The sequence below is a fragment of the Candoia aspera genome, chromosome 3 (assembly GCF_035149785.1).
Source record: "Candoia aspera isolate rCanAsp1 chromosome 3, rCanAsp1.hap2, whole genome shotgun sequence".
NCBI lineage: Eukaryota > Metazoa > Chordata > Lepidosauria > Squamata > Boidae > Candoia > Candoia aspera.
This window is the reverse complement of record NC_086155.1, coordinates 170,801,946-170,829,171: the sequence shown is the minus strand read 5'-3', so window position 1 is coordinate 170,829,171 and position 27,226 is coordinate 170,801,946. Positions and strand designations below refer to the sequence as shown.

The 27,226-nt window shown below is 34.8% G+C and overlaps 1 protein-coding gene across 5 annotated transcripts; it reads left to right on the top strand.

The window, feature by feature from the left end:
- The first annotated feature begins 134 nt into the window (after positions 1 to 134).
- Positions 135 to 26,993, top strand: PLAG1 (PLAG1 zinc finger). Of its 5 annotated transcripts, none has more exons than XM_063299305.1 (4): positions 135 to 320; positions 14,753 to 14,856; positions 20,313 to 20,671; positions 21,169 to 26,993. In XM_063299305.1, the coding sequence occupies exons 3-4, from the start codon at positions 20,430 to 20,432 to the stop codon at positions 22,427 to 22,429; spliced, it is 1,503 nt and encodes a 500-aa protein (XP_063155375.1). In that variant the 5' UTR covers positions 135 to 320; positions 14,753 to 14,856; positions 20,313 to 20,429; the 3' UTR covers positions 22,430 to 26,993. The 5 variants fall into 5 exon arrangements, with proteins under 5 accessions (XP_063155375.1, XP_063155377.1, XP_063155374.1 ...); XM_063299307.1 differs by having other exon boundaries at positions 14,753 to 14,894; XM_063299304.1 differs by having other exon boundaries at positions 14,753 to 14,915.
- The last annotated feature ends 233 nt before the right edge of the window (positions 26,994 to 27,226 follow it).

Genomic DNA, 27,226 nt, shown 5'->3' with positions numbered 1-27,226 from the left:
GGCGGCGTTTCCTCCTACCAACGGGGCAAGCCGTGAGCGCGAAAGGCGCCACCGCCTGGGCGCGGCTAGAGCGCTGAGTGACAGGGGGAGGTGTCCAACCCGCGGCGCGTGTGGGCGGCTGGCGGTGTGGGCGCGGCGTGTGCGGCAGGCTGAGCTGCACCGCAGCGCATACACTACAATGGCTGCTGGAAAGAGGGGAAAGCAAACAATTTCCAGGCCCGCCGCGTCCAGCCCGAAATATGGGGAAAAAATTACAGAAAAATCGGAGAACCCTGTAAAAGGCGGGAAGCGGGCGCTGAGGGGATGCTGAGGCTCCCGGGGTGAGTCTGCTGCGGGTTGGGGGTTCTGCAGCCGGGGTTCAGCAGGGAAATATTAGGGTTATTTAAATTCTGAGGGGGAGGAGGAGGAGGAGGAGGAGGGGGGACGCGAAGAGCGGAGCAACAGCAGCCGGAGCAGCGATGGGAAAAGTTTGCGCGGCTCCATCTCTCTTTTTAGCCCTTCTGGGCTTCTTGGGGGGTCCCTGAGTCCAGCCCGGGAAAGCACCCTAAAAGTAAGCCTCGCTTTCTCCAGCCTTGGCTGGGAGTTCTTCCCCGCTCTCTTCCCCCCTCCCCTTTGCCTCCGTCCGGGTTCCTCGGAACGGTGAAGTGCCCCCCCCGCGCGCGCTTGTTTAAGTAAGTGGGGAGTTTTGCAGAAACTTGGAGAAAAGTCCCCCCCACCTCGTCTCTCTGTATGTGTGTCTTCTCCACCCCCTCCCTTCCCTGAGCTCCAGCGTCTGTGCTGTGAATATAGTGACAGCAGCAGCAGCAGCAGCAGCAGCGAGGAAGGAGCGGAAGACATTAGAGCCCGCGGTGCCCCAAAATGAGAGAAAATTAATGAAAATTCAGCGGTAGCGCCGAATCGGACACATTTTGCGCAGAAACGTTGCAAGGAGGTTGCTCTTTCCGGACGGAGCGCAGGGATCCCCGCAGCTGAAGTTTTAGGGGGATCTGGAGTCACTTTGGGACACCCAGCGCCCTTCTCCCTCTTTTTATTGGACAAAAGTTTTTTTTTGCTCCCCCCCCGCAGCATAAAGAAACGAATTTGCTTCGTTTTTGACTTCGGCGGATCCGGGAGGCTTTCGCGTCCTTTCTCGTGTGGAGTTGGGAGAGAAGCTTATGAAGGCGAACAAGGTTGAGGGTGGGTAGCATTGGGGAGCGGGGTTCGTTAACTGAAAGCAGGAGAGATCCGGAGAGAGAGAGCAGGGACAGCTTGTTGTCAGTATCATAAACAACCAAAATGGAGGGAGAACTGAGGCATATAACAAAATTAAAAATAGCTCGAAAATTCCTAAAAAAAATCCCCAAGTCGCCCGAGCTTCCGAATTGTCCCCTAAAAGATCACATTGAACCCGCATACCCTCGTGTGGCTTTTTAATACTCTCGGAGAGCAAGGAGTTAAAATTGATGCTTATTTTTGTTGTTGATGATCGCTTTAGAAAGGCAAAAGCCTTTTTACAGCTCATTCCCGACACTGCGAGAACGTGAAAACCCCCTTTCTTCCTTGAATGGTGGCGGGAGGTGGGAATGCACGAGCTGTACAGCTTTGGGGCAATGTGGAGCTGATTGCAAAGAAGGTAACTGCTACATTTGCCAAACTTTGTACCTTCCTTTTCTTGTTCTTTGTCTGGGGTGTGTGTGTGATGGAAGCACAGATGGAAGAAGGGGGAGGTGGCGCGAAATGTATTACCTCGAGGTTGCCTTTCTGTCTCTCCCCCAGTTAAGATCTTCAGTGTAAAAAAATAAACCTTTCCTGTTTATGGAATATCTTTAGGTTGGTTGTGGATCCCAGTGTTTGGGTCCCTCTCTGTAAAGTGCATTCTGTTTGTATAATACGGGGTTAAAGCAGCGTGCCTTAGAGTGAACTGGCGGAAAATACATGTAGTGAGGTCGTCTCTTCTGGGAGAGAACCGGTGACTTGGTCTAGCATATTTATTTCACTTGATTTGTATTTTACAAAGCATGTAATCTGCAGTTTTCTCCAGATAAAAAAGATGTATTCTCTTGCATCACATTAAACTTAATGTGAAAGTGCTGCTGATGTTGGTTTCCACGTGGGATCAGAGACGGAGCAGGGTATCTTAAAGAGACAGTTCCTCTTTTAGCTATCCTCACCTATGTCAGATCTCTGGCTAAGGCAAAGTAGTTGTCCCGGATTTGCTAAAATGTAAAGTCATAAATAAAACTCTGAAGGCAGATGATGACTCCTTAAGCTGACAGAGTTGCACCAATTCCAGTATGATTTCTATGGATATTGATTGGATCTAAGTATTTACTTGCTGTGATGCCATGAGACTGTATAGCGGCTGAATTTAAATTAAATTGTTCTCTTTGGCAATTGATTTTGTAATTTTATATGTAGAAACTGAAATCATTTCTGCATTATACTTTCCCAGAGGAACATGTTATATAGGTTCCTTTTACTGTATTAACATAAATCCAATTGAAGGCATGAGGAAGTTGATGACTTACATTGACAATATTTGGGGAGGGATGGTGACAGTTAAAATGAAGTAAAAGTATGTGTTTTTATGAACAATATTCAAACTTGGTCAAAATATATGGCTGTGGCACATTGACAAACAGCCTCTGTATTTTGGAGACCTGATCTGTGTGAAATTTTTACAAATGCTTATGATCTCTCTGTTGTTTTAATTGAAATACAATATAAAATGAAAGCAGGTAATATTTTTAGTATTTGTTGTTGATAGACCCCTGATAATTTGAAGTACCCATGACAGGTTTGCCTGTCTTTTAAAATGAACAGTATTAGTCTTTGTGATAAAGAATTGACCATACATGTTTGAAAAGCTTCTAGCAGTATACCTGAACCTAAAAAATATCTGTAACAGACCTTGCCTTTCTCATGCACATATATGTAATGTACTTGCTCCTATACTGTATAGATTATAAAGTGAATTCAAATAAGTATTCTGGCCAAAACAATGAACTGAATTTTGAGATAAACATCATCAGTGTTTATTTTGTGTATCTGAACCTCTGATTTAGTTTCATTTATACGATCAACCTTATCAACTGAATTCAAGGATTATAGCCTTGTGATCATACATGTCCTGTCACTTCCTTGGGTAAATGTATTGACTCTGAATAATCCTGTGTTTTAAGACCTTTGCACAAAACTACCAAGTTTTTCAGTGTATCACTTTTAAAAATTTAATTACTGCCATTATTTTTAAAGAATAAATAAGCTCATTTGGGTAGAGATTCATCTCTTTATATGAAGATGCTATATAAACTCTTTTTGCTGAGGACTTACCTATTTTTGCTATATGACCTAAGATTTCCAATATAATGAAAAGAACTTTAAAGCAAATAAACTTACAGATGTCTGATGCATGCCATATGTTTTAAGAATGTCACTTGAGTGACTGGTGTTTGTAGTACATAAGCAATTTTCAATTACCAGTTAAAGTCACTATGTTCATAAATACATCTAAGGGAATAAGTAGGAATTGAATCTGTAGTCTTCCACTGTTACCCCAAATATACTTGATATAATATGGCATTTGTGGAACACAAAAACTTTCGACCCAGGCATTAACCTTAATGCTGAATTTTGGAGAATTCTTGAATTCTCTAGAGGTTCACATTAAACTGAATTTCCCAGAGGAACAAATGAAATCTATCTTCCCTTCATAATAGAAGTTTTAGATCTACAAAACTATTTGAGTATAGTTTTATGTGATATACTTGTGTCATGATAAATTGTTAAAGAAATGAAATATTCTGAAAGAAATTATCTGAATTTTCTTGCTGTCTTATGAATGTTCTCCATTTATGGAAATGTTTAATTCAGTTAAATTGGAGTGTTGAAAATATATTTAAAGCTTAAAGATTGAGAAAAGTATTTGTTTCTAGAATATACTTTATTGCCTGACATTTTTTTAGAACAGGTGAATTGCTAAATCTTTTAAAAATTACACTGACATCCAAGAATATAGATCTTTTATTATTGGGAACTTGTAATTCTTTTTAAAAAGTTAAAACAGTGTCTTATGAAGTTATATTGATTCTCAAACTCTTGAATTAATATAAAATCCCACCTTCTAATATGCTATAATGTTTAGAAATTTCAGTGTTTTTCAGTGCATTTTATTCTTCCTGTTACTCTAGAATACAACTTCCACAAAATTTTTAAAATTTTAGTTAGGTTTTCATGCTTGCTGCATGAATAATTCAACTATGAATTATTTATCATCTTACTAATATTTTATCAAGATGGTTTCTTTCCACTACACTTTTACTCTTGATGTAGAAATTTATGTTTCTTAGTTTAATACATTCATCTGAGTTATTAATGTAAATCTGTTTTATACTTAGAAAAGTTTTTAAAAGCAGCTTTCAATTGTGTACTTTACACTTAGACATTATCATTTGTATCTGATCAATTTAATTTTAATAGTTTTTACACTTGATGTTAAACTTTAAAGGGATACTTATTTTATGTGTTAAAAGTTTATAGTATCCAAATCTTCTATGAGCCACACTAAGGTGCTAAAAAGTCTGAAGTGATGAGAATACCCTTCTGAAAGTAGATATCATTCATTTGTTTCAGTAGAAGGATTTAATAAATGTCCAAATGATCTTTTGACCATCTTTAACCAATTATTAACTGTTTAAAAAGTCTTAGAAAACTATGAGAAAAAATGAAATATGCGTACAATATATTTTGTACTTGTCTGATATAGAATTAGTTTAAAAATTACCATGACAGACTGCTCTAAGTAAATAAAAGATGCTAGAAACAAACAAAAAATTGTCTATATTATAAAGAAAGCAAGATGCAGTTGTATACTAGTTTTTTTCTTTGCAATAATAGAGGTTTTTGCAGATAGAGTAAACAGAATAGTGTTTTTCTGAAAAACAGTAAAACTAATTTGTCTTAATTTTATGAATTTTTACTTGCTATTGGATAATAGCATAATTATCTCTATAATGCATTAATATGAACTTGTGTGTCTGTCCTATACCTGTACAACAATTAGATGTCCAAAACTATAGGGCTAAGGTAGCCATAATATAAGTTAGTACTTTCAAATAATATTGTAAATTATTTTATTTTAACAAGTATGATGAATATACTTGTTAAAAATTATCTTCCTATAAATTCTAACAATTGCTTTGTCCTGTATATTACTACAAAATTACATTATCAGAGTTTTTGTGAATGTGTAGAATTTGGACAGTTCATATTTTGTAGAAATTTTAAAACTGAAGGCCATGAGAAGAAGAAAAATAGTTTTATTAAAATTAGGAAGTTTCCTTAGTCTCTGTTCCAAAATAAACATCTTACCATGATATTGTGTGTATTAGTATATTTTTGTCCCAGGCTACTAAATATCAAAACTGTTAAAAGATATAATTGAAAGTGTGGCACCTGTTGTAATTTTTCAAAACAAAAATGTGAAGCAAGATAATATATATGAATGAGAATCAGCATCATTTCACATCTCCCTGAAAGATATGCTGTTCTATATGGAACTAAATGAGCCAAGAGACTAGGAAAAAAAGAAATAGGAAAGTGAAGGAAGATAAAGGAAAACATACTTTGAAAGGAAAAAAAAATGAAGAGAAAATGTTTTTGAATGAGGTGTTGTAATCTTGTTTGTAGTGTGTATTCAGAATATCCCTAGAAATCAGATTAGAAGTATTTAATGGAAATTAGTTTTTAGGCAGTTGTCAGCTAAAATTAATTTTTAAAAGGCTAATATGATCCATGTACTGATGGGATGAACCGGATCATTTTACATTTTAGTAAATCTTTGTGTATTTTTCATAGCTTTGGAGAAATTGAAAAATATACCCTTTTTTATATTACACTGTATGACATACATATTGTGTCTAATGGTGTAATGTAATCCTGAATGAAGAATGCTATTGTCAAAATTATTTTTAATAAAGATATCAGAACAATAATTGGCAACTAAGCCTTATAGAAGTTGCAGTAGGCTGGAAAAATTTAGATCCATTCATGAAAATAATTGTAGAAAAATACTTTTGTTCTAAAATAATGGGGATATTTTTAGCTAAATCTAAATTTCTGACAAATCAAGTTTTAACATTTTCACTATTATTTGTATAACATGCTTTTGGGAATATATATCTCCTTGCTGATACTGAAAAGTTTTTTAAACTATATATTTTTGTTTGAGGCATTATCTTCAAAGGGAAGGAATTGTGCAACCTATATAGCAGAATCACAAAGAATTCAGAAAGAACTAGCTATATATTTATAATATACGTGTTAAATATAAATAATTTCAAAGTTTTCTATCATTCAAACATGTACAGTTTAAACTGATTTTGCTTAATAGAAAGGTAATAGAATTGGATGTTCTGTAAATACTGTTTCAGTCTAATGCACTATTATGCAATTTCAAATTTCATTTGAATTAATGGTCCTGAAAATGCACAATAGCTCTATGTTGGATTAGGAATACTGTGATTTTTTCCCATAGATGTTAAAGTCATACTGCTAATGTTGTTTATCTCCTGTTCATTCTGAAGTTAAAATATGTACAACACATATTGCAAACTTATTTTCTTCCTGTCTTACACTGTCCTAGGTATATGGAATGAACTATACTTATAAAACTATTTGTCATGAATGACATTTCAGATATGGAAGTTATACACAAGTTTCTCCCGAATATTGTTCTAGTTCAATGTTATTCTTTCTCACTAAGGGATAGATCCTTGTGGTATTAAATTGTGAATGTATACTGTGCCTTGCCTTCCTGCCTGCATTCCTAATGCCTGCTTCTCATTGAAGTTAATTTAGCTTTTCCATGATTGATTTCCTTTTTTTAATCTCTCCAGTTTCTTAAATGAAATGATTAATTTGCTTTTAATAACAAGAGCATCCTGAAATATTCTAGCCTATAATAGAAGATACATAAAGTGTATTATGCTTAGTATTTTAGACTTTGCTCCGTTTTAATGTATGCTTAAAGGGGTGGTTCTGGGAAATCTTTGTATTGGAATAATTTTTTCTTTTCCTACAGGAAAAAAAAATAGTCTTTAGTAGATGAAATCAGTTTATAATGGTTTTAATATGGTATATTCCCTTAATTATCCTAAGGTTTCAGAGAATTCATATTAATATAAGATTCCAGTTCTTTAAAAAGTAATGATAGAGAAAACTCTTTCTTTGGTATAGTAATAAAGTTAGGAATTGTATATTTGAAGGAAAACTTACACAGTATTCCAGTATCTATGATTTCATTATGTTACAAGTTGCTTTTAATAACAAGGAGTTGGAGTTGGAAGCAAAGCATAAACCACAGCCAAATGGGGACCAATTCTGAGACTTAACTATCTGACGGACTAGGTCTACATTTTGTTTCAGTTCACATTACCTATTGAAAAAATACCTTTAGTAAAATATTTTTATTTATGTTTGTTTATAGCCATGAAACTAGTTCTATAATAGTCCATGGCTTTAAACTGTTATCTTTACTTTTGGTTGAATAGGTATTAAATGAATAAGTTGAGAACAAAAGAATCTTACGTTACCTTCAACATTAACAAATATACTATGGCAAATATGTGTGTGTGTGTGTATAACGAATATACTCCCGCAAAAAAAAAAAAGCTTTGGGATACAATTAATGAAAGTTTACGGCCCAGAAAATATTTGAGTTTTTAAAGTGTCACAAGATTACTTGTTGGTGTGGTAGGTGACTAACCTAGTTATTCATCTAGAAAGAAAAGGAAGGAGTTGCATTAAAAAAAGAAACAAGCGAACCTAGTTTTAAAAAATTCTTCAAAACCATAAAGCTTGCTCAGTTCATTTATAACGTTTTTTTTAATGTACAATGGCAGATATTAAAAAAATGGGGAGTAAATGAATTTGGGGTAGATGACTGCTTAAGTAACAAATTTTGAGTTAGATTGAAATCTTCCTTTAGTAAAAGGCACATTTCATAGCATTTTCTTGTTGAAATATTCAGTTATGCCAGAGTGTTTCAGATGCTCTCTAACTAATAATACCCTTCCTTAATATGATAAATAATGTTCTAGAGAGTATTAATGGGAATTGTGTATAATAAAATAGACAGTTTTCATATTTACTAGCGTAACTGAAACTACTGCTAAGTTCAGAAAAAGCATTCTTTTACCGAAGTTTTAGGAAACTCATGTCTCCACAAGAAATTAAAGGGATCTCATGACTGTCATATCCATTATACGTTTCTCAGGTCTGAAACGCACAGATGTACAGTGCAATTTCATCTCATTCTAGTTTTTGAGTAAGAGAGTGAGCAGTCCTGTATATATGTAATTTTCTGAGTAGCTCTCTGCTCTTACGTCTTAATGCCAGAATTAAATGTAGTTGAGAAATGAATCCATTGATCTGAACCCCAAATTTCCTTGCTGATTTTTTTTTTATATACCAAGGCATTTTCCTTTACTCTGCAGTCTTTGTGCCCTGAAAATGTCTTTGGGGACTAGTGTGGGAAACTGCAGGGAGAAATAATGAACAGACAATGCAGCGTTAGGTAAAGTTAAGAAAGTACCACATTAAAATCTACTTTCCATTTTGAAGTTCTGCCTTTTGCAATATTCATGTTAAATCAGATGTAAAACAGACATTCCCTTGAAAGCTTTTGTAACTGATGTGCTTATCAGTGTTAATGCAGAAATACAGTATTAATAGTTGTATTTCCAAAAATATATACTAGTGGCATTTATAAGACTAAAGTTCTAATAGTAGAACTGTAAATCTACTATTTTATAATCTGTTGATAAAAAGAGGTACAGGTCTCTATAACTTCAGTAAAGAACAAACTATAAATCAGTTGGAAAAGAGTTCTGTCCCTTTTGGTTATCTGTCTTAAAGACAGATAATAACTTTACCTTGATACAGTGTAAAGACACAGGCAGACTCATGCAGATCTAGATTTTCCAGATCTCTTCCCAAACCATTTACGGCTTTAAACTAAACACAGCACTTTGAGTTGGACCTTGGAAATCCCCTTTAACCTGGGCAAAGTACAAATTGGTTTCATTGGTTTCTGCTTTCTCCAGTTAACCTTGCAAAAGGTAAGGTAAGAACATAAGATTCTAGCCAAAGGCAATGTAGGTTACTTCTAATACCTTTACTTCCAAAGACAATGCTAGGTCCAAAAGAACCCTCAGCCTGAGAATCTGGGCCTTTTTCCCTGATAGTGACTATCAGGTGTGAGAAATTTAATATGAATGACAGGTAAAATTTACATGGTTGTAATATTGGGGTTGGGGAATTGTCTGTGTTCAAAGAATCCTAAGATTGTTGGAAGTAAATAGTACTTAAGAGGTTATATAGTATATGGTAATAATATAACTTTCATCTCAGTTTCATTGCTTGGAAGAATTTTGTTTAAATGATTTATAAACACTGCTGTAATGATAATATGAATGGAAAGAGAATTTGTGCATTTTAACAACTTCTGCAAAAGTATTACAGCTGATGGTGGTTCACTGAGATATTCTAGTTTGAGGTTGCTCATATGGCAAGGCTGTTTCCACATGCAGCAGTTTACTTTTCTATATATAAGTGCATGAGAAGAAAACAAAGAGTTAATTTGAGGAACATTGTTATACTTTACCTGTTATTAAATGAAATAGCTGGGTTAGGCAGTCCTCTCCATCTCAGCTTAATATAAGCCACCAAGAGTTGTTTTTGATTGTGACAGCATAAAAGTATGTTTAGCAAATAAATTCAGCATGGAAATTCAGGGCTATGTATGTAAAAGTGTCTTGAATTTATTTTGTGCAGCCCAATCCTATGTAGGCATGTTTGGAAGAAAGCTCCACCAAGTTAAATGACATCTACCCACAAATAAAGACTACACTAGATATTACTGTATGTTAATAGAATAATTAGCATACAAATCTTTTAAAAGAACATTGAGCTGTGAGAAATTTTCATTAGGGCTTTCATTAGTTCTTCTCTTCCCAGCTGCAATCCATAGTGCCAACAGGAACTTTTTAAAACTTAGTTGCTGTTAGGTAGACAATTTTGTGTGTTCAATGAAGACAAAAGAAAATTGGAGGATGGCGATACTAGTTTAGAATCAAGAGTGTGGATGTGAGCTCAAGCATTACCATTTACCTCTGTCTTGAAGCATCATCTGTCTCCTTTGTGCAACCAATCTGCAGAATATGGAAAACTGGAAGTTCAGAATTCAAGCCATTTATATATTATGTAGGTTTCAAAATGTGTTCTCAGAAGTCTGTTAGTTTACATCTCTTAAGTTTAAGGAAAGAAAAAAAGTTGGGCTTTCTTCAACATGTGCTTTCTTAATAACAAAGCATGTTCTTGTCTTTAAATATTAGAATGTAAAAAATTACAGTGAAACCTCAGTTTATCAAAACTCTATGCAATAGACTTCGTATGAAACGGACCAATTTTGATTACATGTAATTTGTGTAATAAAAATTATATAAATCACCACAGGTAATATATCCTAAATTTCTATGGGCATCTTATCCTGTCTCCCCAATTAGTCTATTAAAATGAAGATTATTATTATTATTAATTTGATTATTACCTTTGAAGTCACACTGACTTTTTAAAAAAGACACTTTTTTCTGATTCTTCTTTCTTCTTGAAAGAACGATCAGATATTTAGATCAGTGGATCATATTGTCAATGAGCATTACAAATCAGATGATCCGTTTTCTGGTACCTTATAATTTTGGTTATGTAAACTAAAACTTAACATAAACTTTCTATATAAAACTTGCTCTCAGCCCTAGGAGGGAGGCAATGGCAAACTACTTCTGAAAAAAACCTTGCCAAGAAACCTGCAGGGATTTGTCCAGTCTCTGAGAATAGGACACAGTTGAATGGATTAAAAAAAAACACTAAAACTTACAGAAATTCAAGGTATTCAGAAGCTAAGTAATAGGACTGTTCAAAGCATTCAGATTGTGCTGGTGTGAATGAGACACCTTTCCTGGAAGGATGAACAAGCTATATCCTTTGGAAGGATCATATAGCTGCTTTGAACGTTTCTGAATGTGTATGCATATGCAGGCTCTTTGGTGGTAGTCAGAGAACGGTTGCCTGTGTGTGCACGTGTACACAGCTGTGGACCATTTTTTAATAAGCTACACAAGCCTTCCAGACATCACAGCTGTGCCAAGATTTTATGCAAAGCAAAGTTTTCAAGTGCTTTGCATAGCCCTACTTTATAGTAATATTACAGACTACCTTTTCAGTGTGGATAGTAATGGCTTAGTAATTAGCAAAAGTAATACAGGGGATTATGAGCCTTTGAACTGAATACAAAAATAATTCTTGTCTATTCCAGATAAGGTTTTAGACTGGTCTATCACTAACAGTCATAAAAATAATCTACTTACAATATAAAGGCAGCACTACAAATCAGTACAAAATATGTACTGATGTCTCTAGTATTATTAGCCATCCCTTTATCCTGTATGTACAGTTTGCTTTTCTCTCTAGAGTTGAGTGGATAATCAAAGTCAGTTGGGGAGCTTCTGGGCAGAAGCAGGACCAAAAGTGGGTAGAATTTTAGATTGCAGAATAGCCTAGCTCTTTCCTTGTGACAATCCACCCATCTTGTGACAGATACCTTATACACATTAAATGAAGAAGAAATAACTTCCAAAGGAAGCGCAGGAGCAGTTCATAGGCATCTAGAGAAAGAGGATAACATATTGTTCCTGATTTGGATGAAAAAATCCTAAAATCTGGAATGAGACAAAAGCAGGCAGGAGCAACTTTTGTGTGTCTGAAATATATTTGAATGTTTCTGAATATTAATAGTGAATCTGTCATAGTTGAAAGAGATGTATAAATAAAACAATAAATTTTTATCCACTACAGAAATACGGCCTGCTTTTTTCCCCAAGTCTATAGTGGTGAATTACAGTCATTAAAGATCCTTTAATGAGCCATTGAACAACTCCACCTGCATGGTTGAATGCCTCTTGGTTGTTTAAATTAGCTGCAAAAGATATTTTTGCTGCTGGCTGACAAAAAATAGCTTTGGGAGAAATTGCTTTAGCAGAATGTTTGCTTTTGGAAAATTAATGCTTCTTTAAAAACTGTCAGGATATTTCAAAAACTCTCCCATTCTCACTTTGTACATTGATAGATACTACAAACACTATGACTTTCCAGAATAATCTCATAAGAATATGCCCTACAGTTTCCTATTGCTCAAGGAAATAGGGAACACACCACAATACTTCCATAAGAATGAAGACATATCTGAACAGTTAGAGGTTCCTCTTCCATATGTTATTTTCAACCAGAGAAACCATTTTAGCATGACACGTGAATCCCTTTAGCCCCTACATTTCAACCCCAGTGCTTAGATTGGTATGGACAGATGTTTAGGATGACTAGAGAGATGAGAAAGTCTTTTTCAACTAGCAGGACAGGTTGAGGAAAAGAGGCTATGCGGGCTGGATATGAGCCTGAAGCCTGCATCCACCCATGGGCCAGAAGTGTTTGAAGCTAGATAGTTGTCTAGCCAACTATCTTGCTATGTCATAAGCAGCCAAGTAGAGCTGCTTGCAAACTCTATGACTAAGCATGTTGTCTGAACATTAGATTATGCTACTTATAGGACACTTTAAACTGTTCCACTGTAAGTCATGGATACTTATTAAAGTTTGCAAGAGACCAAAATTACTTTGTATTCAGACAATACCCTTAAATAATTAGCAAGTTGGAGTCATAGTTGTTCTTGTAACTTGGAGCAGGAGTACATTATTAACCATTTTACAGTGAGGTGTGATATGTAATGAATCTTTTTAAGTTTCTTTTAATTATTATTCTCGAAGTATTGTTCACACATTATGCTAAGCTGTAATAGGGAGTGTGTTTAGGGATCTTGCTTAGCATATTGTGTGAATCCTGTGATAGAGTTGGCTTGCTAGAAAATTCCCACAGTTGCAAAGGAATCATACTGTAACATTTTATAAGTTCTGCATACTATGAAATTAAATTTGATGACAGTCTTAGGTTTTCATAGTCAAGGGAACCAATGGCTGCTTTACCATGATTGTCAAATAGATTATAATTAATAGACATGATAAAGAATTGTTATGGCCCATGCATGGACATAGAATTGTTGATCCCAATACATCAAACACAGTGAATATATGAAGATTTGTCCTTAGCTGTGAGCACTATAACTGTCATAGTGAACTTATACGAAGTCATATTGTTGTAGAGAATTCTTTTGCTTTCCTCCAGCTTTTCTTTCTTGGGCACCAAGTTCTACTTATTCCAACAAAAGTAATAAATGCAGAATATATAGAATGTTTTACTCATGATAGAAGTCATTGGAGATATTTCTTTGATACAGTTTGTGTGTCACCACATGGTTATTTTGAAACCAATACCTTCAGCTTCAGTATTTTGCTTGAGTGATATATCATGTTTGTTCATTTTTCATACTTCTACAGTATGCTTTAACAAGAAATTCCAGAAGCAGCCTAGGGAAGAACTTTGGTGTTGCATCGAAAAACTTGAAGACCATAGAGGACACTCTCATTTTCACAGGCTTCTTTCAGTAAAGTAATTTATGTGTCATGTGGGAGGGTGGTGGAGGAAGACAGTAGCTGTAACAATACTTGGTTTGCAACCTATTGTTTGGTGTAGTTGGTTAACCTAACCTACTGAGAAAAGAGATTGAGGCTGACAGAGCAAGAAATATGCAGAGGGATAGAACCTAATCGTTATGCTTTGCTCTTTACTTGATGTGAAAGTTGTACTGAATGTCAGAGCTTAAAATTAGTATGCTTTTTCATGCAGTAATACGTTTGTAGGCACATCTCTCTCCAATCAAACTTTGTATGTTCCTGAAATAACCTTTTTCTAACTATGGATATAAATATTTAATTTCTTTTCCTAAACAAATATAACTAAACCTGCAGTTTATACACATAACCCCATATCTGTCTGCTGATAAGGGACTATTATTTAATGGTCATGAAAGCAGGTCTGATTGGTTTCCTTAACCCTGGAAACATGGGATATGATTCCATGTTCACTTTTATCACTTATTATATGCCGTGAGATGGATTTTTGAAAACACCGTCCTATATTCTCTTGTCTACTCCAATGCAGCCCTGGACCCTCTCAGTATAACTTACTTGCCAGAAGTCACCTATCAAGGGTATTTTTATCCTAAGCACTTGTATTTGTTGTTATCAACTGAGAAACAGTTGGAATTTATTATATGGCTCGTTTACTTTTTGAAAATACTTAAGCCCCAAAGGTTCCCCACCCTTAACCACTCTTAAGCTTTATGGCTGATTTTCTTTATTAACTAACCTTCAGATATGTGTTTACATTTGACAGGGGGAAGCTGTTGAATTGGCTCATGTTTTTTTTCTCATCAGTTTGTATTTCCAAGTTTGATTTTTATCTTAACAGGTCATGTTACATAGTCATACCTTTTGCACTGCAGTATTTCATGCACTGAGCTGTGATTATGCAAATACCTTTTGCTATATAATGTTTTTGTAACTTTAAGATGCTTTAGCATGAAGAGTTTACATGGTTTGTTTGTTCAGCTATTTCCCTGAAAATTGCTTAAATAGAAGGGCAAGTTATATATTCATAGAATAAAGGTAGCACATGGGCTGCCATAACAGTAACACAATACAGATTGTGTTAAATATTTATCTTGGATCATATGATGTCTAGCTCCTTCTTCTTTGTTTTTCAGATCAGCAAAAATGGGAAGCAGTGGATTCTGGTTTACTTCTAGACATGTCAGTGGAACTGGTTAAGACCAAAATCTGAAGGTTTATCTTCGTTGCCCATCACCAGGTGTGCACTGAACAGAGGCTACCATAAAACTATTTTGAGTATGAACATCTTTTAAAATGGTATAATATATATATATATATATGAAAGTATTGTTTTGTAATATAATTTTAAATGGTTATTGATACTGTATCATTCATTCTACAGTTGTGAAAGAACCAATGTGAATAATGTGTACTGAAGCTGGAAATAGGCATTATTGCTCAAATTTTTTTCAGCTGGTCTTTGAGAAGTGTAATATTTGAGCAACAATATTAAATACTGTCTGCATTGCTCAGCCTGTACATCCACAACTGAATTAGCAATATTTGACGACTACAAATAATAAACTAGTGAGTGTTTTAATCATTTAGAAATTTACCCAAGGGATAGCAGAACCAAAAGCAGCTGGGCTTCAAAGGACTATGCGCATTGTTCATCATTTACATGAGAACTTTTCTGATCATCTTTTCCTGCACTGCTCCTCATATATATTTTCTCACCCTCTACCCAAAAACCCTACTGCTTTCAAAAACCTATCATTATCTGGAGCAGTATTCAGTGATCTAGTTTTAAGGGAGGATCAGTTTTCTCTTCAGGTATTGCATATGCACAGACCTCTTTGGATCCAGGCCACCAAAATCCTTTTATTAAAAAAAAACATAATTCTGAATTTTATTATCACTTGAATCCACATAGTTAATTCAATCATTAAATTTTAAAGCAGGAGGCCATAAGCACTCTCTCCCTTTCTCTCATGGGTTGGGTAAATATATATCTTTTTGAAACCACAAGCTGCATGATTTCGGGTGGCAGGCCACATCCAGCACATAGGCTGTAGGTTGCTGACCCGTTTTAAGGAATGCATCTACACTTTACTGAATTGGTTCAGATTTTGTCTCCAGTCCAGATAGAATTACTGGAAGCATGTAAATGAAATACTTGGTTTCCATATATTTTCATATATTTAAAATAAAATGCTTCCTTTTTCCTCTGAACCCGAGACTCTTATTATATACCATATTAGTATACTTGAACCTATACTGCATAGCTCAAAGATGCACAGATGTGCCCTTCTATGAACATTATGGTTACTCTTCTTGAGGGAATGAACATTTGTTGCTGTATGCTGTGCACTGGGGAAAAGAAGGCAGGCTTAAATCGATAGGATCACTTCCCTGTTAAGCCTTTGCAGGGGCTACAGTGGGAAGGATGGATTGGTGAAAATCACTGTCCCTTTCTTGTTCCCCAATGAAACTCTGCTGAACCCAGTTGGAAGCCAACTAATGTGAACATAAAAGAGGAGAGATGGTAAGAAAGAAGAGTTAAATTCATTGCCCTCAGTTGTATCTTCTAAAAAGCTTTGATCCCAACTGGGCATGAAGACCAGTGTTAAATATGGATAGGAAAAAATATGTTTGGGAGAGCTAATTTAGGAAATGGAAAAGCAGTGTCTGAGAAGCAAGGATTCTGTTGGTCATCACAACCTAAGATGCATTTATTTTTAAGAATTTGAAGATTAACAGGAAAATAGTGAGCAATACAAGATATTATCCTTTCTTTCCTGCTCCATAATGCAATTCTGTAAAAATCTCTTACATTTTATTATTTTTCTTTTTCTGCTTACAGGTTTTGCACTGTGTTCTTTAATCATAACTATAATAGATTCTGGGGTGTTTGTTTTACTTCCTAGTTCCACATCTATTGTACTTTATTAGTTAAATAGGCATTAGTGTTAATAAGGAAAACTTAGATGACTAGCCAGAGTAGCTTTTTTTAAATGCACTTTTACTGTGATTGTTTGTGTTGCTAACTTGAGATAGAATTATAATTAGAACAACTTCAGATTCTTGTACAGCCTAATTGAATTAGGAGATGTTAAATTTATTTTGCAACTTATATACCAATATTATTAATTTGATGAAGAAGATTCAGTTGTCTTAAAAGCTAGGCCATCTGTTGCTTTTAAGACAGGTATCAGTTACGTTTTTTTATCATTGGAAACATTCAGCGTTCTTCCCTTCCCATTAGCATGTCAGTTGAAATACTGAATCATTTAAGATATTACCAAATCTGTGCTTGATAAATACTAACTGTTTATCAAATTCTGTTACCAATAAATAACCCAAGCATTCTGTATTTAAGTTTATAGAATGACTTCAGACTTCTCCAGTGGCTAATTGTGATTAGGCAATCAACAGTCTCTTGTGGACTTGATTTTTTTTTCCCCTTCTTTACATAGCCATTTCTTCTCCATCATTTTTGAGTTAAATAAATATAATTAATGTTATATCTGCAGTTTTATTATTCATAGCATTAAGTCACCTTTATAAAGAATCTATCACTGTTGTTGCAAAGTGCTAAATAAACTTATACAACCTCTTAAACTGCAATTAGCCTAAATCTGAAGGGCTAGGAGTATCCATGTACTTAAAACTCACAGAGTACTTCTGATTGTCTACCTAAGACCAAGTGAAAATTATCTATTCAGTCTCTTGAAAAAGTCTTTGACTAAAGTGATGAACATTTGGATATTTGTGTGAATAACTATAAAATAGTTTTTGTGTCAACTATTTTTTATAACCATTGGGATTTTAAAATATGCATTTAGGAAATGTTTTTCATTAAGAAAAAAATGTATATTTAAAAAGAGTTACTTACTTACTGTAAGTAACTTTACATTGATTGTATACTTCCTATATAGCAGCAGTAGCAGCTGCTAGCAAAGACTATATTTGAATCACACTGTAAATTAATCTAAGGCACTATATGGAAAAAAAAATTCCCCTCTTCTGTGGTACCTCTGCCCCTCTGAAGATATCTCTCAATATTCGACAACCCTATTGATCAATATGGGACGGATTATAATTTTCTGTTACTCAACACTCCAGTGAATAACATCTTGCCTTGTTCCAAGAGGAAATCTGGCCTGCAAGGGGAAAAATGGGAATGAGGAACTTATTAAACTCTAGTTTATCATCGGTTGTAAATCTGTGAACCAGTATACATGGGTATAATCAAACTATACCCCCCTCCCCCAAAATCAGTGAGCAGCAAAAAGGTGAGAGGAATGTTTAGTTCCTCCCCTGTAGCCACCTTGCAAATATCTCTGGAAGATCCATAAATCCATAAATTCCCCAAACAGATTTTGATTTCAGCAGGGAAGAGAGGGAGAGAGAGAGGAAAAAAAAAATTCATTACACTCCATTGATTGAAATTTATGTCCACAGAGGTATTCTAGTTGGATTCTGTCTTATGTTTGTGATAGAGACCCAAGTAGACATAAGAGTTGGGGAGCTGACTAGCAACTAACAGAAAGAAAACACTGGATTCTCCAAAGACCCTGCTGAAGTTTATTCTCCCCAGTCTCTTGAGCATTCAGGGACAGGGGTTAAAAACAAAAACAGACTGTTGGAGCTTCAGCAGTCCAAATCAAGAACTTGAGGTAACATTCAAAATAAAATGTCTAACCAAGAAAGTAAACAGATCTGGCATGGTAGTTTGAGGCTTGAGCTCCTGCTCTTGCACCAACAGTCTCATTACAGCTCAACTATGGGAGTATAAGCAACTCCGTACTTGTATAGCCTCTGGCTTCCTTCCTGTCCTCTGAGGAAGCATTTCCAGCTTGAAGAACCAACTTTCTTCTCTGCCTGGGCAATATGCTGAGTCTTGGGCAGGCAGTGCCGTTGTGGGGTGGTTATTTCTACAAGCCTGATAAGGATAATCCATCAGGTGCTTTTTTTGCGGGCTTCTCCTTGTCATTCTCTGGCATCTGCCATCTCCCTCAACCTTCTTCTCCAACCTCCATGCCCACCCTTCCTTCAGAACAGTCTTTATGCTCTGCAGACACTGATACTCTACTCCTTGCTCACAAGGAGGCTGGCGTTTTCACTTCACCACATTATCCCCTATTCAGGCCTCAGACAGCCCTCTCTGATAGGCTTCAAATCTACCAGGGAGTAGGGAGGCACCAGCCATTCTTGTTTCTCGATTGCCCTGATAACTTCATCTCCTGACTGGAGTAAGCCACATAACATAGAGGAAGTGTCTTGACTATCTTCTGGCTTGCTCTTAACACGTCTTGGTGAAGAATGGACTTTCTTCCATTCTTCTAAATAGCTAGCTTAGTCTGCCAATAACAAATTTTAATATATAGAGAAAAATACATCCTGAAGACCACAAAAAAAAAAGGAAAAGAGTCAATTGTGAAAAATGGAAAGATTCGGTTTTTTAAAAATAAAATAAAATTGGAAGTTAAAGAATCAGGAAGAAAAATAATGTTAGTCTGATTTATGCTTTTACAAGAAACCTCCTTTTTTCCAGCAAGTAGAACTGTTTTGTTTTTGTTTTTTTGTTTTTGTTTTTTTGTCTTTTAAGATACCAAACATTTTAAAAATTGATTAGCCAATTATGAGGACTGAACACAAAATATATCAAAATTTGTAAGCAATCATTTAACTAAGAAAGGCCTTACTTAGCTTATTATGGCATCTTCTATGCTTATGCTTGTCTTTTCTTAAACTATTTGTATCTGTCAGTTATTCCAATCTGTTTCTTTGGCCTTGCTATCTGTGATCCCATTTTAATTTTATAGCTTTAAGACGCTAAAAATTAAAGCAATTGTACAGTGCCTATAGTACTAATACTCAGGTTTAGGTAACTTGGATATAACATATTTAAATAACTAGCTAGTAAATATTAGGCCATTTTCATACTTCTAAAAAATTCCATGGAATAGCTCACTGAGGACTATATCACTTCAGAATATAGCTGGAGGATCTGCATCTGTGAATATTCTCACCGTATTTTACAAAAAATTTTTGTATTCAGGATAAGGTGTCAAAGAAGAAGTTTGGTTAGATTATTTTTTTTTCTGATTTGTTAATAAGAATAGTTTGGATTGCCTGTTCTGCTTTTATTTTTTATATAAAGTTTGGTTTTTTTCTATTTTTTTCAGATTGTTGCTTTCATTATATGGCTTTATTTAAGGCTGTTCTAATTCTCTTGCAAACCATGTAGGGCTTCTGTGGGAAGAAGAGAGATGTAGAAATAAAATTAATATCAATATTAACATGAGACCCTTCAAACATGCAGATCTTTCCTTCTATTCTGTAGTATTACTTCCATATGTTGCTGTACCATATAACATTCATTTTCCACTATACTGTGCTTCAGACAACAATCCTTTAGAAGTATATGATAGCCAGCTTGAATTTTTATGCTTAAATTTTATGAAACACAGCTAAATTAGTTCAAAAGCCTATAAAGCATGTATGAGATAGTTTCAGAGTACATGTGGATCTGTCCATCCTGAGCAGTGAATTTTGAGCTGTAATAAATAGTCTAAAAAGCGCCTACATATATTACATTAGACCAGCTGAACCTAATTTTATATATGCTTTATTCAAAAGCATCACATAGCAAGTAAACTTCAAAATTAAGTGTAGTTACAAATAGTTGTTTCTTATTTTTTTTTCCAGTCCCCTTTTGCTTTCTTTAACGACCACATGAAACTTGAGAAGCCATCTAAAGCTAAATCATTTAGTGGAGTTGGGCAGTTCCCAAGTGTCCAACAAGAAGGCCTGGTTTAGGCTGCGATGGCCACTGTCATTCCTGGTGATTTGTCAGAAGTAAGAGATACCCAGAAAGTCCCTTCAGGGAAACGTAAGCGTGGTGAATCCAAACCAAGAAAAAACTTTCCTTGCCAACTGTGTGACAAGGCCTTTAACAGTGTTGAGAAATTAAAGGTTCACTCATACTCTCACACAGGAGAGAGGCCCTACAAGTGCACACAACAAGACTGCACCAAGGCCTTTGTTTCTAAGTACAAATTACTAAGGTATTAAACTCTATTTATTTTTCAGATTATATTATGTGTTGGCCATTTTAATATATATCTATGTACACCTCAGCTGATTTTTCTGGGAGGAAATGTTAATTTAGACTTCAAATTGTACAATTATAAACTACAGTGCATAATATTATAAACAAATACCTGAATATTGTGTGTGTGTTTTTGAGGAGAAAAGTTTAAATCTTTTCAGTTATAGAAACTTGTTACAGAGAAGTGAATGGACTGAGCATTTTGGGTATGGATATAACTAAAGTAGTTATACATAATAAAATGTTAATGTAACTTAAAATCATCAAACTATCAGTTGATTAAATTAGCTTGTAATGTCTGTTGCTATATGTTAGTATGATACGTACTGTCTGTAGTGACATGTCTCCTGTAAAATTCCTTTCAAAAATATTTAGTATTTAGGTACCATAAAAAATGAGCATGTGTACCTTCTGGTCAAAATAAATACTTACAGAATATATCTGTGTTTAAAGGCATATGGCTACTCATTCTCCTGAGAAAACCCACAAGTGTAATTATTGTGAGAAAATGTTTCATCGAAAAGATCATCTAAAGAATCACCTACATACACATAATCCCAATAAAGAGGCCTTTAAGTGTGAAGAATGTGGAAAGAACTACAATACGAAGCTTGGATTTAAGCGTCACCTGGCTTTGCATGCTGCAACAAGTGGTGATCTCAACTGTAAAGTATGTTTGCAGACATTTGAAAGCACGGGGGTGCTGCTGGAGCACCTAAAAACTCATGCAGGCAAATCATCAGGTGGAGTGAAGGAGAAAAAACACCAGTGTGAACATTGTGATCGACGGTTTTACACCCGAAAGGATGTCCGAAGACACATGGTAGTACACACTGGAAGAAAGGACTTCCTCTGTCAGTATTGTGCACAGAGATTTGGCCGGAAGGATCACCTAACACGGCATATGAAGAAAAGTCATAATCAAGAACTTTTGAAGGTCAAAACAGAGCCAATGGACCTTCTTGACCCATTTACTTGCAATGTTTCTGTGCCTATAAAGGATGAGCTGCTTCCAGTGATGTCTTTATCTTCCACTGAACTGACATCAAAGCCATTTACAAACACTCTGCAATTAAATCTGTACAACACGCAAATTCAGTCCATGCAGAGTTCATCATCTGCACACCAAATGGTTGCCACATCATTACCTTTAGGTATGCCTTGTCCAATAGATATGGAATCTATCCATCCTTCTCACCAGCTTTCTTTAAAATATCCACTCAGTTCTACCTCATATACAGTTTCTATGACTGAGAAAGACCAGCCATTGAAAGGGGAGATGGAAAGTTACTTAATGGAACTGCAAAGTGGTATGCCTTCTTCATCCCAAGATTCTCAAGCATCATCTAAATTAGGGTTGGAACCTCAAGTAGGTCCACTAGATGATGGATCTGGGGATGTTTCTCTTTCCAAAAGTTCTGTTTCTATAAGTGAACCTCTAAGCACCCCATCACTGGACTTCTCCCAGTTATTCAATTTTATACCAGTAAATGGACCTCCTTTTAATCCTTCTGTTTCTGTGGGAAATCTTGGAATGACTTACTCACAAGAGGAGGCACACTCATCTATGACTCAGCTTCCTCCACAGGCACAAGACCTACAAGACCCTGGTAATGGTATTAGTCTTGGATCTCTTCACTCATTGTCTGCAGCTTTCACTAGCAGTCTAAACACAACCACAACCCTACCACGTTTTCATCAAGCGTTCCAATAAGATGAGAAAATGGCCTTGTGACAAGTTTGTAGAAATGCCTTAGATGACATTAAATACTGTAGTGCCTACTATGTCATTTGTAAATCTACTTTTGTACAGTACCAGTCTCATTAAGCCAGTATAAAATTCAAAATAACTTTTAAAATAGTTTGAATGTGTTCATTCACAGTTGTTTACTCTGGTTTATAAAACAATCTGTATTCTCACTGCCAATAGATCCACACATTTTAAAAAGTGTATAGAAAGAAATTATTTCCAGAATAGTATGGATCCCTTGTTTTAAAGCTTCATTGAGATTTGATAATTCTTTCTGTTAATGAAATGTGGTTCTTCTAATAATTTTAAGAAAGAACTAAACATTGATAAGATACATTCATGAAAAATTAGGAACGTTTGTTTATGACTTGAAACAATGATTTATAAATAAGTACATTTGTCACCTGTGTGAAAAATTGTATAGCTTTTTATATGTAGACTTCTTAAAAGGTCTGAAGGACCTACTACTTTTTCTCAAATAATTTCACAAAATTAGAGAGGAAAATCTATTTCTCATTTAAGTGCAATTACAAAGAAGTATGATTTGGCAAAAGAAGTATGCCTTATTGGCAACTCTAAATAGAGGCAAAATTAAGAGCTTACCTTGAAAAATAAATGTTCTGGTTTCATCATTCTGCAAGTATCTATCATTTCCAATTCTCATTTAAAAGATGAGTCAGTCTGCCAAAAGGTTTTCAGGTGTTGATTATTAATTTGAAGTTAAACAATGAATGTAAATCCACAAATATATTTTTCCGTAATTTCATTGGAGCTAATCCCTTTTGAGTTGTATTTCATGACATGTATTGTCCCCTGTACAAGAACTTTGATGGTAATCTTATTTACCACACCTGGATATTTGGCTAGTGATTTTTGTCAATGCCAAGAATTTAAAACAGGACTCTCAGGAGTGAAGTAAAAGCATATTGCTTATGCCACTTTTACTTAATATTCAAGGATATTTAGAAAAAGTAATAGCAAAACAGCTATTCATGCTGTATGTCAAATTGCTATGCCTTTTCAAAACACATTCTTATATTCCCAATAACCAAAAGAAGGAAAAACTGTGATATAAAAAATGGAAAATGTACTTTTGCTGTAACTTGGAAACATTATATCCACTGATACTTTTAGAAGATTTTTAAATCGCATAACTATCTCCATTCATTTGTGTGGATAAACACATGAGTTTTAAGTAGTTAAAGAAATATACTTCACAGAAACAAAGTTGCTCCCATTAAGGAGCTTTGGCTCCCAATATTTGTATCATAAGTTCCTACTTTATCGTAGGAGCAATATGCAGGTATGGTTTTACTATTTTATACTGATGTATTTAAATTTTATTACTGAATAGTAACTTTTTATAAGTGTTTTGTTCCAAAGGCATTAAAATAAGGATGTATTAATAAGGAAAATACCTTTTCAAATTTTGCAAGCTGCTCCAATATGCTGTGAGAATACTTTCTCAAAGTAGACATTAGCTCTGCTGCATGATTGCTTCCTTTAGTTTCTATGAAACAGATTGCTAAAATATATCTTTAATGGAATGATTTGTTCAATATTGCTTTCCAGCCTTTTAGCACCATTATTTTAATCCCGGGAGGGGGGCATCAGAAAGGAAAAGGGTTTATCTTTTCAAAGGAGTCATATTCTACAAGAAATCTAAGTGTCCTTATGTGCCTTTTTTATAGATGTTGATTACATTCAACACCTCAACACAGAATTGGCACCTTCAGGCTTCATTGTCCTTATCCCAGTTTTTTTACTTACTCATAATTGTTTATGTTACTGGGAAAGTACTGTCATCAGACAAATGTTAAAAAAAATCACTCATTACAGAAGTTAAATGAACCAATTTTAACCTATCAGTTTTTCATATTTACCACTACATTACTTATAGTTTTTGACAGGGTTGGTATGTATAAAGCATGTTACAACAATGTTATCTGCTTTCAGTATTAGTTGCTGGTTAACTTGTTTTTTTAAGACAAGACAAATGTAAGAACTAGTTTTTCCAGTAATGCTTGATCCATGTTAAAGGTCCATATTGTTATGCAGTTCTTTCAGGTTCTGAAATGGGATTAATTAGAGAACAGGTGCATTTCAAATTAGCAATAGAACTTCAGACAAGATATTGAACCTCATTCAGTTAGTACTTTGGAAGATGGCTACACCTTGTGTGAATGTCACTGAAGATGTATGAATATATGGAAGCAGAATGACATTGTAGGCGTTATTTACACACTAGTGCTTTATGACTATCATTTAAGCAGAGACATTGTTTGGCAACTTTAAAATGTCAATTTTAAAGCCTATTTTATAATTACCAGGTTAACTCTTAAGAATGAAGTGTTGTGTGTGCTGGCTGCTCATGCACCACACTTTGTATGCTATGGATTTAAAAATATTATATATATAATTTGCTTATGTTTTATTAGTAGTGAATTGTGGAATAGAGTGATTTATTCATTTGACAGTAGAGGTTTCCAAAAACCATATACTGACTAAAACATGAGCCAGACCTGATTGCTTTATTAAGCTAATAATGAATGTTAAGAGTACATATTTTCAGGATCTTTTACCTAGTGAGCTCTATATGTATTTTACGCTGTGTGTGTGTGTGTTTTAAACTAAAGCTCGATCAATTTCTGTGTTACACATAATACAAGATATAGCACTTTCAAAACGAAAATCTAAATCTTATAAAAATTTCTTGCAGGTTATGCTTTCTGTTTTTTTAAAAAAATCTATTATAATTTTTTCAAGTGCCATTAGATGACATATGCAGGCCTTTGGTGTAATGCTTTGGGTACAAGATGGTAAACAGTGTAACTATTAACAGGTACATCATAAAGTATTTTTTTTATCAATTTGCTCTATTGCACAGAACCAGTTTGTCTTTTTAAAGAGTTTTACAGTGGATTATTAGGTTTACATGTTTCAACAATATCTTCTACTGCCATTTAAAATCAGTCCAATAATTGAGTGGTTAACCATATTTAGAACTTGGAGGTTGCAGTCGTGTGCCCACATTTGTTAGCTGAGTCCCATACAAGTCAGTGGAATTTGTGAAATTAGGCACGGGATTTCAGGCTAACAGTTCAGCCCTGTACATTTTATTTGGAACACCTTTTAAGTTCAGTGGAATTTATTCTATCCATTATTCATAGGATAGAAATCTTTAGGATGTTAATAAACAGTATTCTAAAGTGTGATATACTGCCACATGATGCTGTTGTTGAAATTCAGCATAGGTTGATTTTGTGCCTATTAATATAAGGAGAAGGATGAAGCTCTTAATTATTTGTCTCATACACTGGTTGATCAGTTTAAAATGATGTGCCTCCTAGTACTAAGATCTCTCCATTTACATTAAATGTAAATGAATGACAGCTGCCTATCAACATCATATCAGTATACAATAAGTTAGCTGCCCATTTGACAGAGTTCATTTAAAGTACGTCATGTCAATTAACTTGCCCCTTCACCTTTATAAGGGTTCTCATGTGTTGAAAGGCCTTGTCTTTTAATAAGTATTTAACCCTAATTAACATAGAACTATTGTTAACTGCATGCAGAAACTTTTCAGTATAAGCATCAGTGGTACAATTGAACCAGAATGAATGTTTATCTTCTCAGAAACACTCCTGCAAATATATTATAGTGGATCATGCTGCTAATATAACTTGGGATACAACTCCTCTCATGGTGCTACAGATCTCCCTGTCTCATTTAGACTGATGTATTTTTATCCATAGAGAAAGGCCTATACTAGATTTATAGATGTATGATATATTTTTATACTGTGACTTAATTTGTCATTAATGAATTTTGTATACCACAATCTTTTCATATACACTTGCAAAAAGTAGAAACTTGGACATATCAAATGATGCCCAAAAAAACCTATCATCAGAACTAGAAAGGAAAGGAGCTTTTGATATGGTGTGAAGTGAAGAACATGCTTGTCTCTAAAAGCCCTTGAGTATTGACAAACCGGGAATTAACATAAAAAGGACACCCGAAACAGACTTGGATTGCTGAAACTATATTTTTAGATAGTGAGAAATGTTTGAACTTGTGTGCTAAAATGTTTTAATGATACAGATTTTGAGTCAAAATAGAAAAATGCATTCCAGACTGAATTTGTGTATTTCATTAAAATTACTATCCTGTGATATGGAAATTTGTGTTGCTTATCATGTATATGTACTTTACAATGTATTCACAAACTACTGTTGTATTTGTATAAAATATAGACAAAAGATTGCATATATATTTTTGTGTATAAGCTCTGTAAAATAGCTATCACATTATGAAGCTGCAGCAGAAATTCATTTTAGACATTCATATCCAAAGAAACAGACTATTTATTGTCCACATACCCTGATAAAAATATAACTTGCTGCTATTAAACAATAGTGCTGCAGCTTCTTGCGGCCTACAGTGTTATGTTTGCTGTACAAAAAAATATGTGAACTCCACAAAATATCAATAAAACTACAAATGGTTTTAGTTATGTACAAAATACGCCTGGAATTAACCTAATGTATGTTGTTTATGTGTCATTGTGGTAACCACTAATATCTTCTATCAACTTTTTTTATTTGTGGATAATTGTCAATTTACTGTTTGAAAGAAGAATGATAGAGCATCACTCTATGATTTGGCCCCAGAAAGGGAGGAACTGCTGGGTAAAATGCATTCTCCACATTCAGAAGTTGCTGTGTGTATGTGAGAGAGAAGGGGTCCCCAGAGGTT